Source organism: Zootoca vivipara, chromosome 5, assembly GCF_965207765.1.
Source record: "Zootoca vivipara chromosome 5, rZooViv2.hap1.1, whole genome shotgun sequence".
NCBI lineage: Eukaryota > Metazoa > Chordata > Lepidosauria > Squamata > Lacertidae > Zootoca > Zootoca vivipara.
This window is the reverse complement of record NC_142588.1, coordinates 39,675,022-39,695,522: the sequence shown is the minus strand read 5'-3', so window position 1 is coordinate 39,695,522 and position 20,501 is coordinate 39,675,022. Positions and strand designations below refer to the sequence as shown.

The 20,501-nt window shown below is 40.5% G+C and overlaps 1 protein-coding gene across 4 annotated transcripts in view; it reads left to right on the top strand.

Annotated features, from left to right (window-relative positions):
* The window catches only part of MKI67 (marker of proliferation Ki-67), a 35,879-nt gene extending 17,201 nt beyond the window's left edge, over positions 1 to 18,678 (top strand). For 2 of the 4 annotated variants that reach the window (XM_035137327.3, XM_088670426.1), the window contains 7 exons: positions 164 to 294; positions 3,880 to 4,072; positions 6,902 to 7,012; positions 8,782 to 9,746; positions 11,241 to 11,304; positions 13,070 to 16,897; positions 18,254 to 18,678. In XM_035137327.3, the coding sequence (XP_034993218.1) occupies positions 164 to 294; positions 3,880 to 4,072; positions 6,902 to 7,012; positions 8,782 to 9,746; positions 11,241 to 11,304; positions 13,070 to 16,897; positions 18,254 to 18,390 (5,429 nt within the window). In that variant the 3' untranslated portion in view covers positions 18,391 to 18,678. The remainder of the gene's footprint in view (positions 1 to 163; positions 295 to 3,879; positions 4,073 to 6,901; positions 7,013 to 8,781; positions 9,747 to 11,240; positions 11,305 to 13,069; positions 16,898 to 18,253) is intronic. The other 2 variants (XM_035137329.3, XM_035137328.3) reach the window with 2 other exon arrangements.
* The last annotated feature ends 1,823 nt before the right edge of the window (positions 18,679 to 20,501 follow it).

The window sequence follows — 20,501 nt, the reverse complement described above, 5'->3', positions numbered from 1 at the left end:
GTCCAGCGGTACCAATGAAAGCCTTCATGGGCATCAGGCTTACAACCCTGGCTTAAAAATGCATTAGAACAAATGAATCTACAAATCTAGAAAATGTTGATTTTATTAAAAATGTGTATTACATATAGAAATAACTAGCAATCTTGAACAATTATCATTCCAGTTGCAAAGTCTTGGGCAGATATAGTGAAACAGGGTGTTCCAAAATCTCAAGTAAGCAGTGCTGCAAAATGTGCTCTTAAAAGGTCAGCCAAGAAGAGGTCAGCCAAGAAGAGCTCAACAAAACCATCAAAGGTAATTCTCTAGCAATGATCAAAACTAATACCCTACATTTAGTAAATATATTGAAACATTCCATTTTCCAGTCATTAAACACCAGTCTGGAATTCTTTGAAACCAGGGATGGGAAGGGTCTTTATCTTTTTGATAGATGGTATGTATGCTTGAAGTACGAGTTTCAGTCCCTGGCACTTCTAGACAGCTTGAGATCTATTCCACTAAGTCAGAGTAGACATTACTGGGATGGATGGACCAATAGTTCTGCATTGTATAAGGCAGCTTCAAATGTCCTCCACCTTGCCTGCCCCCCCCCCAATAATTGCATGGAATTCCAGAGCAAATGTGCAGATCAGATTCTTTACCCTTACTCTGAGTTTAGAGATAATGTTCTGTTGGTATGTATGCCTTTTGGATAATGAAACCAGCCTGAATTACCATATTGGAGTATATATGAGAGTAATATAAAGCACAGCAGTTTGTAAAGTAGGTTAAAATTAAGCTTGGGAAAATTATGGGTAACTTGATGTTGCTAATGTTAATGAGTATGTATCATCTTTTCTTTTGAGAGAGGATATGGTAAAATGAATGGAGATGAATTCTAGGTGCATGTTGAGAGCAGGTAGAAAGGCAGGCAATGTCAGGAAGATGGAGTAAGACCATGCTTTGTCCACAAACCAAGGTGGCTTGCCACACACTGGCCAACAAGCAAAAAGAAATAATGTTTTAAGAGCCGTGTTTGCTGTTTAAAAGCTTGTAGGTTAAGTAAAGCAGGCTGAATGATCTGTAAGAACAGTGGCTTGCAGTCAACATTGTCTGTGCAGATGCTAAGAAGATCTCCGCATGAGAAACAGGACTACATCTCATTGTTTGTTGTCAAACAATTACCAAGTACAGTGGTGCCTCGCTAGACGAAATTAATTTGTTCCACGGGTCAATTCGTGTAACGAATTTTTCGTCTAGCGAGTCCCGGTTTCCCATAGGAATGCATTGAAACTTAATCAATGCGTTCCTATGGACTCCGGGGGACTGGCGGCGGGGAAGGCAGGCAGGCAGGCGCTTGCTCTCTTGCCTGCCTGCCTTCCCCACTGCCTGTCACACAAAGATTGGCGGGCGCTGCTTGCGGGGTTTGTCAAGCCCGGCAAACAGCGCCCGCCGATCTTCGGATCCGTGTTTCCCCACGGAGAACAATCTCCGCTTTCCCCCCACCCCCGCCTGTCACACAAAGATTGGCGGGCGCTGCTTGCGGGGCTTGTCAAGCCCGGCAAACAGCGCCCGCCGATCTTCGGATCCGTGTTGTGTGACAGGCGGGGGTGGGGGGAAAGTGGAGATCGTTCTCCGCTTTCCCCCCACCCCCGCCTGTCACACAAAGATCTGCTCTGTCCCCCTATGCGCTTCGGCTCAGGGAAGCAGGCAGGGAGACGGCAACAGCCCGCAGCTTCCACAGGCTGTTGCCACCTGCCCGCCTGCCTTCCCCAAGCAGCGCCCGCCGATCCTCCGCTTCCCCCCCCATCCCGCCTGTCACAGAGGGGGGATCGTAGGGGCTTGAGAAGCGCCCTACGATCCCCTCTGTGCGACAGGCGGGATGGGGGGAAGCGGAAGAAAGACCCTCCGCTCCCCCCCCATCCCGCCTGTCACAGAGGGGGGATCGTAGGGGCTTGAGAAGCGCCATACGATTCCCCTCTGTGTGACAGGCGGGATGGGGGGAAGCAGAAGAAACACCCTCCGCTTCCCCCCCCATCCCGCCTGTTGAGGGGCGAGAGGAGGCGGCGGGAGACGAGCTTCTCCCTCCGCCGCCTCCCGCCTGCCTCCCCCGACACGGAAGGCAACTTCAGACGTCTCTGAAGTTGCCTTCCGGGTTGGGGGAGGCAGGCGGGAGGCGGCGGTGTTCCCGTTTCGCTAGATGAATGCCCTGATTTTCTGATCGGAGGTTTTTATGGCCACTTTCGCAAGACGAAGCGGTGGCCATAGAAAACCTCGTCGTATAGCGAGGCAACCTCCGATCAGAAAATCCTTTCGTTAAGCGGAATTTTCGTCTAGCAGGGCATTCGTCTAGCGAGGCACCACTGTACCCGGTATCCTGAAAGTAGGTGGGTAGACACTTCTAAAGCATTTCCAACCGTAATATTAGCTTTTTGCAAAGAGAGAAAGCCAGAAGGTGCATATGTGGAGAGGAAATGTAGCCACAAGTGAACAACCAAAGTTTTCAAATGCCTTTCACACAGCTTTCCTCTTGTATTCAGATATTTCAGACTATGAATTACTATTTTATTACTTTAGGAATAAAGTGAGTTTTCTATATTCAAACTACTACAATTTCAATTAAGTCCTTTAGAGTTCATGCTGCTTAATGTAATGTAGTTAGTTAACAGCATGTAATGAACCAGGAAGGTTCAGTTGAAACTTTAGCTCAGCCATGAAATCATTGGATCAGCCATACTCTGTCAAGCATCTAATCTGTAATATGGGTGTAATACCTCGGTAGCCTTACATGATATTAAGCAGTTTGAATGCTATTCTGTACTATTATACTATTATTCTCAAATACCTCTATATTAAATACTAGCTGGTCCTGCATGCGTTGCTGTGCGGTAGTCTGTGAGATGGAGGGTAATAGCTCCTCTTCAGATTCCCTTGAGCGTCAGAGTCCCCCTGAGCCGAGGTGAGATACTGTGGAGAGGGCAGGTTTCATCCCTGTGTCTCCCCCCACCCTGTTCTGACCCATTACCTATCCCTGCCCTCTATTCGGGCACACCCCCCCCAGGCAGGCCCCTACCTCCACTTAGCAATGTTAGCCCTTGTTGCTGGAAAGGCCTGTTTTCAGTTGGTTTGGCCTTCATGGATGTATGTGAGTGGTGGATCTCGTGGTGGAGGCGGGGTTTGTGGGTGTGTTGTAGATTTTGCAGGAAGGGAAGGGGTGTAGGAGGAGGAGCTGAGGGAAGAACGCCATTGGACGGCGCTGTTTTAGTTTGTGGAAAAGTAGGTCTGTACCTGCGCAGGTATGCGATGTCAGCAATCCGAGGTTGTGCCAACACTCAGGAAGTGGCATGGATCGTTGTGTCCAAATTTCCGGGCGATCGGTCAAGCGGTTTCGGAGAAAAGTGGAGCCCACAGTTTCACCATTTTTACATTTATATATATTTATAGATGTACAGAAATGGAATGAATCAAATAATATATTCAAAATTGGATTTCCTATGCCATTTTTGCAGTCTTCTCAGTACTACTTAAATAAAAGGATGGAAATGGCTTAGAATTGGCAAAAGCAAGACTACATCTCAGCAGCCACCCTAAGCAACAGTACAACAATGCACTGAGAATTTTTAGTATGTTGTCGGAGAGGCAAGATGTGACTGGCCAGGTGTGAGCTCCATGTTTATAGATTCTGCTGCTGCTAAGCAGCAAAATGTTTCCAGAAGGAAAAATGGATGAAAGCTCTGCTTTTTTATTTATTTATTTATTGTGCATGCCAGACTTGAACATTCAGAAGTTCTGTATCCAACTTTGAAGTAAATGGTAATTGAGCTGCGAGCACCAGGACTTACATGCACTCTGAGCCTCAGTGATCAGACTCAAAGGTTTAATTGTATATTTTGTTTTCAGAACAATGTTTCCATGCTAAAAACGCCAATAAGAAAAGTCAAGGGTCACTTTACTACAGGCCATGCAAATTCCCCTGCTCCAATTGTGATTGGAAAAGCTCATACCAGTATTGTGAATGTTGCTGTACAAGTCCCTAAAGTGATGATGAACTATCCTTTGAAGAAACATGATGACTTAAATGAAAGTTTTACAGGTAAATTGTTAGTGTTTTGGTGAAATGATTTTTTTCTTGTACCAAATATTTTGCAAGCCTATAAGGAGTTCACTTGCACCCCATGGAAAATGGTTGGATTGGTCATATAAAAAAGAACTTGGTTGGTTTTACATGGAGAAAGTGCATGTATGTCACAAAGTTCCAAGTATATTTCTTAAAAACCATTGGCTGCTAGTGCCATCTTAAGATATATTTATCCTATCACATGAGGAAGTTCACGTCCTAAGATGGCACTTGCTATAAGACTTTCTTAGAACTGTGAATGGAAGGATAAAATAGATTGGTGCTGTTTTGTTAACTTTTTAAGAAGACCTGCTGGAGCTAACCCAAAGGCTTTCTGGGCCAGCATACTGTTTCCCAGAGTAGCCAACCGGATCACTGGGAAGCCCACGAGCAGAATAGCCCTCTTGCTTCACTGCAGCATTCTACTCTGATATGCTCCCAGCCCTCTAGAAATGTAGGGTTAGGACTCGACTAACCCTAGGTGATATTGAACCCAGCAAGACGCTCAGAGCTGTAGGAATGCACAATCTGCAAGGAGCAGGGGGAGCAGTCTGGGAGAATATAAACTTGCAAAGCCCTTTTGGGCCTTTGCTAAATTGAAGCTCCCAATTGAGTATCCTTAGGCACGGCCAGATTATCCTAGTTCCAGCTCTGGTTCATTCTGCTCCCAGGCATGAGAAAATGACAACAGATTAGGAGTTAGTTGCTTTTCCTCACACAGCACATCTGTTAGTCAGAAACAGTCATCTCATGATCAATATAAGCTTTCTGCTTGCATTCAACAATTTTTATATGCAAATCAGGGCAGATTTAATAGCTAACATTTTTAAAATTAAAAAAATTCCTTCAGTAGCACCTTAAAGACCAACTAAGTTTTTATTTTGGTATGAGCTTTCGTGTGCATGCACACTTCTTCAGATACTGTATATTCCTGCGTATAAGACTACTTTTTAACCCAGGAAAATCTTCTCAAAAGTTGGGGGTCGTCTTATACGCCGGGTCGTATTTCTTATACGGTGAGTATATCCCAAACTCTATATTTTATCAGGAAAAGCTGGGGGTCGTCTTATACGCCCAGTCGTCTTGTATGCCAGAATATACGGTACTTTTCTTCAGATATTTTTAAAATTGTATGTAAAACCTATAGTGTGTGTCCCTCTGTAGTACAGCATTAGGTGTACAGAAAAACTTTAAGAAATAAAAGCTGCTTTGTCTTATCAATCCCTAATTGCCATAAAATTGTATTGTGAACATGCATACAGGAAAGTGATGAATATAAGGCACTAAGTGGTTTTTAACATTGGCAACTTACCCATTCTTGACTATAGTAAGATTTTTATCCATGCCAATTTACCAACTCTCAGCTTTGCCAACAGATGGCACTATGATATTATTTTAAAGGTAGGTCAATATCTAAACCAAGTGTAATACAGTAGTAATACCATGAATATGCAGCCATTTCATCATACTAATATTGGTTTTAAATGCCCCTGCATGAAAGTTCACTCTTTTGCTAAAATCCTGATTTACCTGTTTAATCTGGAAGCATGTGAATTTAGTAATTTTCCAAACTCATATTAGTCTTAATTATGCACTAGTCTTTTAATTCCACCCTCTCCCACCCCCACAATGATGTTTTGTTTTTTAAAAATCATTAATTAATTTAGATTAGATTTGCTTAATTCTGTTTTACTATTCTCAGTAACGGAAATGGGTATGCTGGGTACTGAAGGTCCATTTCTAGTTGTTAGAAATCATTCAAACTAGCTAGTGAGATCTTATCAGGCTAAGACTTTAAAGTATCTCACCATCTTCAGTAGCTAAAAACTTAGAAAGGAAACTGTTCTTTACTGAACTCAGTGTTTGTAGTGTAGCAGCATATATGCAGAGCCCTGATAATGCCCTTTCCCCCCAGTGTTTCAAAATATATAATACTTGTACTGGTGGTTTGAATCGAGCACAGGTGTCCCGCTGCCCTACTCTTCAGGCTGAGCCATCCAGAGAACCCCCGAACCCCCTCCCAGCAGAAAGCCACAAATGGGGTGTTCCAAGGGGTGGGGCTGAGATAGCCCAGATCTGATGGATCCCAAGCCAGTCTTGCAGCCTTCATTGGCTAGCACTGGGTCCAATCAAGACCTGATGCAGGGGTCAGGTCCAAACGTTCCCTCTTCATTATATTTTTAAAATTTCTATATTGCAATATAGAGAAGAAAAGAGGTGTGGTTCCTCTGTTCCTGCCTGATTTTTGTTGACAGTTGCTGGTTTTGTTTTTTGTTTTGTTTTTAATGGAAGCACAGCTTCCCAGAGTGAAAGAATCTTACTTCTGGGGAACTGGGAAGGGAATCAGGATTTTACATGGAAGCATGGGTGCTCGCTAGAGGTGGGGTAGGGACTTCCCTATTGCAAGAAAGTATGTGGGTTTATTGAACCATGCAATATAGATGTATAGAACACTAGTATAATTTAAAGTTGAAAATGTCTTCATGGCATTTTTCTTTGCCTACTAATCTGTAGCATGTAATAAATCATTAGCGGGAAGAGGAATTGATACATCATCAACAGCTATCACAGTTTGTTCAGACTAATGGGTGATAAACTACCATGTGGCTGTAAACTGCCATGAACATTAATGTTCGAAAATCTTGTGTGATGTTGTAGTCTGGGATTGCACTGTATATAAGACTGTTCTTCTGGGGAGCAGTCAAGCAAAGAGAATGAATTCTTAATAGTTATATTTTCCCTTGCTCCCAATTGCAAACAAACTAAATGATTATTTCTTTACTGAACTTTAAATACTGTTTGTAGGGTTGGCTGAGATATTCAACACTCCACTGAATGGCTTACCCTCTTCTGCTCAAAAGACTACTATACCAACACCAGAAGTCGTCTCAGAAATGCACACTCCAGAGGAGTCTGGTATGCATGTTTTGTATATATCCCTGGTGCTAACTATTACATGGTGTCTTGATTTTTTTCCTGAAATCACCCCATGTGAAAATTATGTAAGTTGTAGGAAATAGTGGGTGATATCCAACTAAGTAATAAACAGAGCAGACCCAGTGAAATCAGTGGACTTGTGTATAAGTAGATTTCAGTGGATCTACCCTGTGTATTACTTAGTTGGATATCACCAGTAGTTTTAAAGATTTTCTCCAGTCTGGTAACTTAGTGATTTTTCACACTTGGAAGAGGAAGAAGTCCCAGGATTCCTTGACTGTGTGTAGGGGTCCAAGCAAACGTATCTGCTCATGAAAGTCTTAAAGACAAGATGGTTTGGAGTGTCGTTGCTCGAGGGTAGCCAGCCACACCCCTGACACACCAAAATGCTGTTTACCTGCCTGCTGCAGGTATTTATCTACTTGTACTGGTATGCTTTTGAACTGCTAGTTTGGCAACAGCTGGGACAGAGCAACGGGAGCTCACCCCGTCATGGGGATCTGAACTGCCGACTTTCCAATTGGCAAGCTCAAGAGGCTCATTGGAGAGAAATTTCACTGCTGGTTTTAAAGAAGCATTAGTTTATTCTTGCTTTAAGATCAAAATTCTGCCTTTTTGTAGCAGAGCAAAAAATAGAGAACCGCAGTTACAGTAAATGAAATTAATGCAATGTGTGAAAAATGCAGCTGCTAAAATATAAACTAAACCTAGAAAGAGCAAAGATTAAAACTAAAAATACCCATGCATCTGAAAAAAGTTTCTGAAAAGGAAGTATTTCTCAGCTGGTGGCAGAACACTGGAAAACTTGGGGATGACCAAGCATGCTGTTGTGGCATTCTGAGCACCACAGCAGTTTTTTTTTCTATGTCATCAGTGTAACACTGGGATATAAAGGAGCTTATAGGAGGGTCTTGTTCTGGCTTTCCCAGTTGTTAGAAAGATTTGTGCTATTTTCCATCCCCCATCAGAGGCAAAGTGCATGTAATTTCAAAGTTTCCCTTAGACAAATGAAAAATAGAGCAAAAGAGTGGATCCAGGAGTTGTTACTACAATCAGTGTCAGCACAAATCCTATAAGTAACAGTTCAATAGTTGTGGCAGGACAGATTTCTTCTTGCAGCGGGAGGTGTTGGCCAGTTCAGGACTGTTCATAGTAGGCATAAGTGTGTTCCGCAGCATAAATTGATAATGCAGTTCAGTAAAAGAATAAATACTTTACTGAGTTAAAATAAATTTGTTTATTTTAAAACAAATTTAAAATAGTTAAAATAAGTTAAAATAAATAAACAGCATAGTGAACAGAAGATTAAACTAGCTTCAGAGCATACACAGAGTTTCTATTGAGCACAGGCTTCACCACACACAGAGAGACACACAGACTGACTCTGCCTGCAAGCACATTCAATACTTATACAGAGAATGAGTCATCCTCTAGATGAGTCACAGTGATTCAGCATGCTAAATGATTCGGCATTTCACAACATTTCTAGATTCCTTTACTGCCTCTTCTCTCAAATACCTTGGTCACAAGACAAAGTGTACCTCTTATTCCTACTCCTGCTAACTATCCCTCTTTGGGATATTACATAAGCACCATCCCCTTTCCTACAGAACATCATTTATTCAAGAATCCTGCCTTATCAGGTGGCACAGAGTTGACAGGTGTCCCTTGTTTCCACTAGGAAGAACAGTAATTTATTATGTAATCAAATACTCCTTTTACAGTTCATTTTTATATCTCTTTAATAGGAGAGATGTCTGTATCACCTTTCAGTGCAGGAAGCCAACAAAAACTTTACAACCAAGATGTCATATCCCCCTTCTTGAAAGAAGTGTCACAGATCTCTGCTCTTGAGCAAGATTACCTAACTACAACTCCAAAAGGAATGAATTCTTCATTAGAAAAAGATGTAGAGAAAAATATGTCACTGGTCACAGCAGCAAATGAAGCTACTATACAGGGAGTGATGGAAGATAAAAGAAAAGGTCCAGAACAAAAATTGGAGCCTGTTGAAACATTTTCAGGAGTGAAGAGGGTCTTGAGAACACCGAAGCAAAAACCAGAGCCAGTTGATGCGCTTTCAGGAGTAAAGAGGGTCTTGAGAACACCGAAGCAAAAACCAGAGCCAGTTGATGCGCTTTCAGGAGTAAAGAGGGTCTTGAGAACACCCAAACAAAAACCAGAGCCAGTTGATGCGCTTTCAGGAGTAAAGAGACTCTTGAGGACGCCGAAGCAAAAACCAGAGCCAGTTGATGCACTTTCAGGAGTCAAGAGACTCTTGAGGACGCCCAAAGAAATCCTGCAGTCTGTTGCAGTTGACACTGTCTGCCCCAAATTCATTATGTCTCCAGAAGAAACAAAGCAATTGATGGGAAGCAGCACTAGGAGAAAACAAAGAATGCCACTCGTGGGATATAATGCTATAGATACCACTATTAATCATGTTATCAAAGCACCTAAGGAAAAAGGGGAAGCAGTGGAAGATATGGGAGGAATTCAGAGGCTATTGAGAACACCTAAACAAAGATTTGAACCCATGGATGATATGGTTGGCATTAGTCGATTACTGAAGACGCCAAAGCAGAAGTTTATGCCAGTTGATGACTACTTGGGACTGCAAAGGTTTATGACCGAACCTAAACAAAGCTTTCCGAGTCCTGAAGTTGATTATACAGGTGTTAAGGAAATGTTGGAAACTGCAGATGGACAGAAGGTAGGTCTTCTATATTAAATATCTGAGAAAAGTTTTATATTCTTAAATTGCACTAATTATTTCAATTATTTTTTTATTGTGCAGCAAGATTCTGTGGCATGTTTATATGACATGCCGTTCTGCCATTTCTCTGAACACAGGTTGGGTTGAAATGTGGAATCAAGCATTTTGAGCAGAGAATGACTAACTTGTTCCAGCAAGCTCTGATCTCCTGGAAAAGCAAAGTGTATTCACACGTGCTTACTTTGTGTTTTTTTACCAGGAGGAAATATGTGACCTGTGGGGTCGCACCCACAGTACAAGCAACACCTGATTTTGATAAACCAACCTTACTCCCACCTCTGAGGCTAACCTTGCCTGAGTACTAATTAGAATCTTTTTGGATTTTTTTGGCACAAATCTTGCCATTTAAAATCACTAGTTTTGAATATATATGAAATAGTCTCATTTTTTGTAGAGAGAAAAGGTGGGACACAATATCATTTATCACTACTGCTTTTACTTTTAAGTGTTTCATCTCTGGATCACTTGTACATCATGTTTAATGACATTGGGTACCCTCTATGTATAAATATCATATACTCCATTTCAAATTTTGTAACTAACCTATTGCCTCTTACAGGTAGGTAGCCGTGTTGGTCTGACGTCGAAACAAAAAATAAAAAAAATTCCTTCCAGTAGCACCTTAGAGACCAACTAAGTTTGTCATAGGTATGAGCTTTTGTGTGCATACACACGAAAGCGCATACCTATGACAAACTTAGTTGGTCTCTAGGGTGCTACTGGAAGGAATTTTTTTTATTTTTTGATTCTATTGCCTTTTAGTAATCTCTGTTGAAGTAAAGTATCTTAATTCTTTTCTTCCTTTCTTTATTGTACTCCTTTCCATTTAGCCCAGGCACCCCCAAACTTTGGCCCTCCAGATGTTTTGGACTACAGTTCCCATGTTCCCCAACCACTGGTCCTGTTAGCTAGGGATCAATGGAGTTGTAGGCCAAAACATCTGGAGCGCCGCTGTTTGGGGATGCCTGATTTAGCCATTCATTTTTGTTGATTCCCTCCATACCACTCACAAAATAATGATCAGAGTTGTGACTGGTACACTTGTGATGCAAAGTGGCTGTACTCATGATTTTATTATAGCAGCATTGCTATTTATTTTTCATCTCTTTCATTATTATTTCTGTATTTTGATATTTAGTATGTTCAGTAAGTATTATGAAGCCTCTTGTGAAATTCAGTTAATCAACTAGCAGACTGGAAGGCTAGATCAGGACTGCCATACATTTTTTACAAAGCACTAAATCAGCCATATTATGAAGAGTACCTGGATCTTCAGTGAACTTAACACACAGTTACACACACACACACACACACAGTTACACACACGCGCGTCAGTTTAGTTTGGACTTTTATAAACATTGTATAACACTGGTTATAGGGCCCAGCATCTTTTCATGTCAGCTATTGTAATAATTATGTATTTTTTTCTAGGCTGAATTGCCAGAATTTGTGAATTTAATGAAAGAAGATAATGGATCTTGTATGAGTTCCAGAGGTGAGCTTGGTGTGTGTGAATGTTATTTCAACAAAGCCTTTTATTTTCAAAAAAGGAAGCAGTAGCTTTACATTTATCTGCTTTAAAATATGGTTTTATTTCAGAACAACTAGAATAAAATTAAGTCAAAAGTTCAACCTTTTAGGGTCCACGGCTCCCTTGACCAATTACATTCTGCGGCACCTGTGTGGGGCTCAAGAGCCCAGTTATGTCACCCCTTGCCTGCAGAACTGGCAGCCCCTCACCCTTTTTCAAACATCCTCCCTGTGCAAGCCTTTGAGAGGCAGAGATGTGAGGGCATCAGAGGAGGGAGGCAAGGAAAGAGGGGCAGAGGCCAGTGTTGCCCGCAGCACCCCCGACCATCATTCAAGGCAGCACACTGGTTGAAAATGACTGAATTAAGTAATTGCAGTAAAGCTGCAAGGCTTTTGGGGTGCTCTTTCAAATACACAGAAGGCTAACAGTTGTGCATGTTGTCTGCCTTGATTTTCTGTTTGCATAGCAGTTATAGAGATTAATTTTTTTAATGTGTGGACATAAAAATCTGTTGCCATTGTACCACTTTATGTGCATCTTATGCCCTAAAGCACACAATGACAATAGGAAAACAACTGGTGATTGTAAATGGGATCCTTATTTTGCTGGTGTACCTATTTGATGCTTGCAGTATATCTGAATGGGATGTAGGTAGTGCTGTGGTCTAAATCACTGAGCCTTGGGCTTGCTGATTGGAAGGTCAGCAGTTCGAATCCCCGCAACGGGGTGAACTCCCATTGCTCAGTCCCAGCTCCTGCCAATCTAGCAGTTCAAAAGCACATCATAGTGCAAGTAGATAAATAGGTACTGCTCCTGCGGGAAGGTAAACAGTTTTTCCGTGTGCTGCTCTGGTTTCGCCAGAAGTGACTTAGTCATGCTGGCCACATGACCCGGAAAAACTGTCTGCGGACAAACGTCGGCTCCCTCGGCCAGTAAAGTGAGATGAGCACCGCAACCCCAGAGTTGTTTGCGACTGGACTTAACTGTCAGGAGTCCCTTTACAAATCATATAAGCTGGCTTGCATGATTTGTACACATTTATTCTTGAGTGTATAGATCAGGCATCCCCAGACTTCGGCCCTCCAGATGTTTTGGACTACAATTCCCATCATCCCTGACCACTGGTCCCGTTAGCTAGGGATCATGGGAGTTGTAGGCCAAAACATCTGGAGGGCCGCAGTTTGGGGATGCCTGGTATAGATAATGCACATTAGGTTGTAAGCGTGGGAGCTCTGTGCAAAAAGGTTCTTTTGAACAAACAAGCCAGGGCTCATCTAACGGCACACATTGGATTTGAATTCCAGCATAGGACTACAAGAACCCATCACTAAGTAATGTTTAGGTCAAATCGTGAGCCCATTCTAACTGTAACTTAGTATTTCTAAGGCTACATGCGGCTAAGAAGTGCTTAACTTGGTTGCATTTTATTCATCTTGAAGCATTCTTCATAATTGCAACAAAACTTGAATAATTTTATTTAGGAGATTCTGAAATATGAAGGTTTGGGAAAGCAGTGTAAAGTGGCATAATCTGCAAATAATGGCGTATTGTTAAAGTTAAGAATGATTAATATCACAAGATATAATTATCATGTGACAAAAATATAAAAGCAAATTTATGAAGCAATGTAGAACTTCCTCTGGGACTTCTTGGCTAATAAGTGTGTTTACTACTCTTCACAATCACCATATTGTGAGAAATAACATTGAATGTCCCTTTCTTTTTTAAGAGTCCATGAGAAATGACTATGAAAATAAAAAAGCAAAACTGGAATCATCACCTAAAAGAATATCTCCTTTCCCAAAACCAAATGATAACAGTAAAAATATTTCAGAATTAGAAGACAACTTGGGACATGTTGCATGTAACACAATTAGTGAATTAAAATCAGAAGCAGTGATAGAACCTGTTGAAATAATGTGTGTTTCAGAAAGCCATCCGCCAAAGGGATTGGACTCTGAAAACGGACACAAAATTGATTTTGTGAAAGAACCAGCTGCAAATTCTGGGGCAGTAGATATAGAAATCGTTGGACCATTGGCTTCAGCTAGAAGAACTAGAAGAGGGGAAGCTGATGAATCCAGATCCATAAAAGAACATGATACAAAAAATACACAGAGGCTTACAAGCAGCACCCAGAGAGCAGAATCAGTCAATTGTGTGCAAGCTATTGCAAACTTTGACCAGAACATCACTGAAATAAATCTAAAGCAAGAATCTGAAAGCAGCACATCTGCAGTTGAAAGTGAGGGGAAAATGGCACCTCGGCAAACTGAAGCAAGTTTAGATTTAGAAGAAAATGCAGAAATACAAGACAAAACAAAACAAGATTTTGAAAGTTCAGGAGTGGAAAGCGCTGGAAATGTCATACATAAAAGAAATAGAAGAGGAAAGGCTGCTTCAATACAAGCAGAATTGTTTACAACAAACACAGATGTTAATGAGGCTAAAAAGGAAAGTCTAAGACACACACCTAAAACACACGTATTAGAAAAGACTGCAACAGAAGTAAAAGAAAATAATGTTAGGAGAAGGAAAGGGAGGAGAGTTCATTTTCTATGTGATAATTCTGTACCACTTGAGGAAAAACGTATGCTTGGAGATAAGGATGGTGCTTATGAAGAACAGAAGAGTGCTTCCATTGCATCACAGTCAGGCATGCAGGAAATTCAAAATGAAGAGAATCCTAATGAAGTGCAAAAGGTGCCATTGGAAAGTGTGCAAACTCCTGGGAAGCACAGTCCACCAAGAAGGCAGACAGTAGCACCCAGGAGAGGAAGAAGCAAGCGAGCCATTTCTCAGCAAACAACTATAGAATGCGACAGTAAACAGGCAGCTGATATAAAAGACCAAAATATGCTTGTCACTGTAAAAGAGAATCAGCCAAAAAGGGGCAGGGGGAGAAGAGCTGTTCCTGAATGCCAGATACCACCTCTTTTGGAAAATGTTGCTCTTACAAAAGAGAGTCCAACAGTGGACAGCTTTAGTTCTACCCAAGGAAAATGTTCTTTGCAAGAAATTCAAACTGAAAAGAATCTTGATGAAATGCCTAAGATGCCCTTGGAAAGTGAGCAATCTCTTTTAGAACACAGCCCACCAAAAAGACAGAAAATAGCAAAAGGAAACCCACCCGGGAGAGGTAGAAGCAAACAAACAAATTATCCTAAAATACCCACAGAATGTGACAGTAAACAGGCAGCTGATACAGAAGACCAAAATATGCCTGTCACTGTAAAAGAGAATCAGCCAAAAAGGGGCAGGGGGAGAAGAGCTGTTCCTGTATGTTCAGTGACATTGCCTCTGGAAGACATTGCTCTTACATATGAGGACCCAACAGCAAACAGCATTAGTTCTGCCCCAGGAAAGTGTTCTTTAGATGAAATTCAAAATGAAGAGAAACCTAATGAAACTGAGAAGGTGCATTTGGAAGGTTTGCAAACTCCAGCAAGGAAGCAAAAAGTAGCAAACAGGATGCTGCCCAAGAGAGGAAAAAGCAAGCAAGCCATTTCTCAGGAAACATTCGTAGAATGTGAAAGTAAACAGACAGCTGATAGAAAAGACCAAGCCATGGTTGTCACCATAAAAGATAATGAGCTGAAAAGGGGCAGAAGAAGAGTTGTTCCTGTATCTCATAGGACATTGCCTCTAGGAAACATTACTCTTGCATATGAGGGTGCAACAGTGGACAGCTTTAGTTCTTCCCAAGGAAAATGTTCTTTGCAAGAAATTCAAACTGAAGAGAATCTTGATGTATTGCCTATTATGCCATTGGAAAGTGTGCAACCTCTTTTAGAGCACAGTCCACCAAAAAAACAGAAGACAACAAAAGAAAACCCACCCAGGAGAGGTAGAAGCAAACAAACAATTTCTCCTGAAATACCCACAGAATGTGACAGTAAACAGGCAGCTGATACAGAAGACCAAAATATGCTTGTCACTGTAAAAGAGAATCAGCCAAAAAGGGGCAGGGGGAGACGAGCTGTTCCTGAATGCCAGATACCACTTCATTTGGAAAATGTTGCTCTTAAAAAGGAGAGGCCAACAGTGGGCAGCTTTAGTTCTACCCAAGGAAAATGTTCTTTGCAAGATATTCAAAGTGAAAAGAATCTTGATGAAATGTCTAAGATGCCCTTGGAAAGTGTGCAACCTCTTTTAGAGCACACTCCACCCAAAAAACAGAAGGCAACAAAAGGAAACCCACCCCGGAGAGGTAGAAGCAAACAAACAATTTCTCCTGAAATACCCACAGAATGTGACAGTAAACAGGCAGCTGGTACAGAAGACCAAAATATGCTTGTCACTGTAAAAGAGAATCAGCCGAAAAGGGGCAGGGGGAGAAGAACTGTTCCTGAATGCCAAATACCACTTCCTTTGGAAAATGTTGCTCTTAAAAAGGAGAGCCCAACAGTGGACAACTTTAGTTCTTCCCAAGGAAAATGTTCTTTGCAAGAAATTCAAACTGAAGAGAATCTTGATGAAATGCCTAAGATGCCTTTGGAAAGTGTGCAACCTCTTTTAGAGCACAGTCCACAAAAAAGACAGAAAATAGCAAAAGGAAACCCACCCAGGAGAGGTAGAAACAAACAAACCATTTCTCCTGAAATACTCACTGAATGTGACAGAAAACAGGCAGGTGATACAGAAGACCAAAATATGCTTGTCACTGTAAAAGAGAATCAGCTAAAAAGGGGTAGACAAAGAAAGATTGCCCATGTAACAGCTCTTTCTCCCCTCAAAAATAACATTTTACCATTGCCATCCTCAACCAAAAGCAAAGGTGCTGTGGAACAGCCAAGTGAGGCTTTGGAAATTGCAACTGTTGCAAGTGAGAATCTGCCACGTAGAGGCAGAAAAAGAAAAGTAGATGAGGTAATTGCAGCAAGCTCAGTTTCTGCAAGTGGAAAACCTATATTGCTTGATACTGGGAATCAAGAAGACATGCCAGAAGTTTTAAAAGGTGTGACAATAGATAATGTTTCCAAAAGAGGTAGAAGAAAGCAATCGGTTCCTTCTGAAATCTCAACAGAAAGTAATGGCCAACCAGGAAGTGACAACAGAAAGGCCTCTTTTGTAAAAGATAACAAGATGCCTTTGGAAAGTAGTTCAGTTTTCAAAAACCAATCAAAGGGGAAGAGAACTACTCTGTCACGAGTACACCCTTCTCTCAAAGTAAGCATCACTCTAACATCACCACCTCCAGACAAAGGTGAAACTGCCAGTGAAAATCAAAGCACCCTTCTTGAAAATGATGCAATTGGAAAAGGGAAACTTGAAAAATGTGGCAGAAGAAACAAAAATAAAATAGGGACAGCTTCCACGTCTCTCAGAAGAAAGCCCAACCATCCTGAACAGGAAGATTTTCAGGAAAAACAAAATGTAGATTTTGGAAAGTTATCTATAGCCAATGAGAAAATAAGCAGAAGAGGTAGAAAAGTTTATGCACTTGAAGCACCTATTTCTGCTTCTCTCAGAAACAACCGTAGATTGAATGCAGGGGGTGATAATGCTCCTAAAGATCGACAGATGATTCTGAAGAACAAATCAAAATCTAAAGCAGGTATGTGCATGGTTTTTTTTCTCCTTATATCACAGTTCTTAATGTTTAAGATTCTAAGCTTTTGATTCAAAATTAAAGGAAAACCTTAAAGCTTTGGTGAGAAGTTACAGTAGCACACCTGAAATTTAGATACCATCAATTTCATTTCAACATTTCTTTGTTGAATATGCCATTGGTAATGTAAATGAGAGTGGGCAGACTTTATAAAACTCTGAGGTCTAACACTGAGAGCCAGGTGCAAATGACATACAGATGAATTAAAGGAAAGTATGCCTCTGAACACATTCTGAGCTTTGGGATTAGTTTTCTAATTCCCCATTTTATCAGGTATTTCAGGTGTGCAGGAAATTTTCTAAACTCCCATCAGCCCCAGCAAGCCAATGGCCTGGGATGATGCGGAATTCAGTTCTGTAGCATCTGCAAGGCTAAATGTTCTCCACACCTGATATATTTCCTAAGCAATGATGCCAAATGTATTGCTCTGCTTTCCTTTGAACCACATCAGTGAAGCAGGACCACACTTGTCCAAGCTTGTTTCCTGAGGAGGTCACTTCAGTGCTGCTAATGCAACAATTTGACTTCACCCCTGGAGGTGCCCTTCATTGTCTCTTGAGAAAGATGGACACCAACAATAACGGCAGCATATACTTTCACATTTCCCATTAAAGGGAATATCTTTAAAATATTTCCAAATAGATAATATTGCTGTCTTGTGATAAGCAGCCACCAACAAAACTGAAATGTCCATAACTGATAGGTTGAAGCAAAGTCTGCCTGTTACTGCACAATATAGAACATTTAATTTTTATGAGGTGAAATAAAACCCCTTCTTTGGCAGCTCGAATGTCTATATCTGATGAATGACCTTGCTGTACTTAGAAAAGTCTCCTTTGATTCAAAGGTATCTAGTAGAACACATTGATTTGGTTTAGAGATGAACTGTGGGGCTAACATGCGTACAGATTTTTAAAATAAGTAGTGCTTAGAATTTACTATTTTTAAAGTTATCTGATATGGTCTGAAATAGGTTTCAATGGGAGAATATTAAATTTCCTCCATGTGAACTTTTTGGAAGCAGTGATCCTGAGGTGGGTTTGAGGGATCCTGCACCTTGCAGCTAATTTCCTTAACTGTGGCCTTATGTGAGAGATAGGACTCCAAACATCTACCACAGGGTTTCCCTTAGTTATGATGTCAAGTTAGTTTGGAAAGAGTGGATAACTGCCTGGAATGAACTGCTTTGAACAGAAGGAAGATACCTTGATAATTAGAATGTTATATTTTTATCTAATCTTGCTACTGAAGAAAAAATATCAAAAAGTTTGGTCTCAAATAATCTTTTTTATTTTAAACTAGAAAGCATTGAAAAGACACCATTAAAAAAAGAAAAAAAGAAAACAGTGAAAGAAGAACATTCCAAATCTACAGTTGAGCCTGCTGGAGGAACTGAAGACAAGACAAGAGGGAAGAAAACAAAAAAAAAAGTTTTGTAATTTTTGGTGCTGGGTTGTATAATTTTTTCCCCTTCAGAATAAATGGACATATATAGGTTGTAAAGTATGCTTTGCATTTAAAACCTTACTTTGTTTCTGTAACTTCAGTTCATCCTTAAACATTGACACTTTCCCATCTGTATATACATTTTTCATATATTTACAGGGCTTTTTGTTTAACACTGTATTGTGTTAAGATAGTTTTAATTCAGGTGTTAATTGTTATCTGTGATTTTTTTCATTAAACCATTCCTTGGCTTAAAATAAATTCCTTTTATATTGTTCCAATCCCTGGTGAATATGACTGCTAAAAAAACATGTTAGACTGCTCTGTATGCTGTCAACATTCAGTTAATGCTTTAGAAAGGATAAGGCAAAGGATAGCTGCATTGGTATCTTGTTATCCATAGCTTAGTAAATGTACAGTCCCTCTACCCAACTACCAGCTATGGCACTTTGACAATTCTAGGAGAACAACAATCCATATATAGTAGTGTTAAACAGAAGTGATTATACATGGCCCATTTCTTTCCACATAACATAGTCATTGGGGGTTGCCAGGATGGGAAACAGACCCTTCTCTTTCCCAGGCCACATACTTTTGAATCCTGGCTGTCACTTTCTCTTCAGTTCCAGTCCTTCCCATAGTTGATGGTATCAATTCAAAACTTATATATTTAAGGTTCAGTGCCTGGTACCTATAGTTACAATATCCTAATTGGCAAGGCTAGGAAAGTTCTGCTTGAGCTGTTAACAGGATAACTTGAACAGTGTAGCTGGCATTAGATTGAACCAAACAGTAGTCTAGTACTGTAGAGGTCTTGTCCTTTTTCTTATTGCAGCATTCTAAGCACACATTTCCTAAGCTCCCAACTCAGTTCAGTTGTCGGTACTGTATATGATTTCAGTTTTGTATAGATCTCATAGTACCCAGTAGCTGCTTTTCTCTCCTCCCCACCCAACATTAATTCTAAGCTGCCTGTGAATTGCCAAGCCAGAAAAACTGGAGGATAATAAAGTTTACAGAACCAAATGCGTATGCTAGCCTTTTGAAATAGATTCAGTTTTAAGGAATAGCACCTTTTACTGCTAATGCCTGAAATTCTTCATGTTTGATGAAAAATGACTCATTTTGAAGGTTCCAATGAGAGAGAGAGATATTCTCCTGGTGGAGTGACACTGCCCTCAACATCCCTGCATGAATGAATACTACCCTTCTTGCTATGTTCAGCCCTTCTAGTTCCCTCTTGTTTTATTTCAGTTTTAAATACTACTGCCCCAAGAACAGAACCTCACCTCTCATTGGATGACACAGAATTTGAGGGTGGACTTTCTTGGTTGATATAGACGTGCTTGGTGATGGACCTTTGAAGATGCCAAGTCACAGGCCCAAGGTGTATTCACCTGATACTCATACATGATGCTGCCCACCTTGGTAATTTTTTTTAAATAATTTTATTTTGTTTTCAAAAATAAGGGAAAGGAAAGCAAGGGGGGAAAAGAATAAAGTTACATCAAAATGTCATACACATTCACATATCGAGATTACTCTGAATCTCCTGACTTCCAGTCCCATCCCATCCATGGGTCCTCTTCATTCTGTTTTCATATGCATATCAATACTTCTCAAAAAAAATTATCTTCCTAAATTATCTGTAGCTTCTATTACAAGTTGTATATACATTATAAACATTTCCCATTCTTTTTAAAATTTCTTCTTGGTTCCTGAGCTTCCCAGTTATTTTTGCCATTTGATCTTGTAGCATACATGAACAGTTTCTTCTGATCTTTTGGAATCTCAGTCCTATAATTCCTAGTAAAAAAGTTTTTTTAAACAAAAGTTAATTTAAACATTTTTCATTTCATTAAATATCATTTCCCAGATTTTTAAAAATTACATTACAGTTCCAACACATGATAAAAGGTACCCCCTTTTTCTTTACATTTCCAGCATATATTGGTACTTGTTTTATACATTTTTGCTAGTTTTACTGGGGTTAAGTACCACCGATACATCATTTTCATAGTTTTCTTTCTATGAAGAACATGCCATGAACTTCAGATCAGTTTTCCATAGCCTCTCCCAATCCGTCATTTGTATATTATGTCCC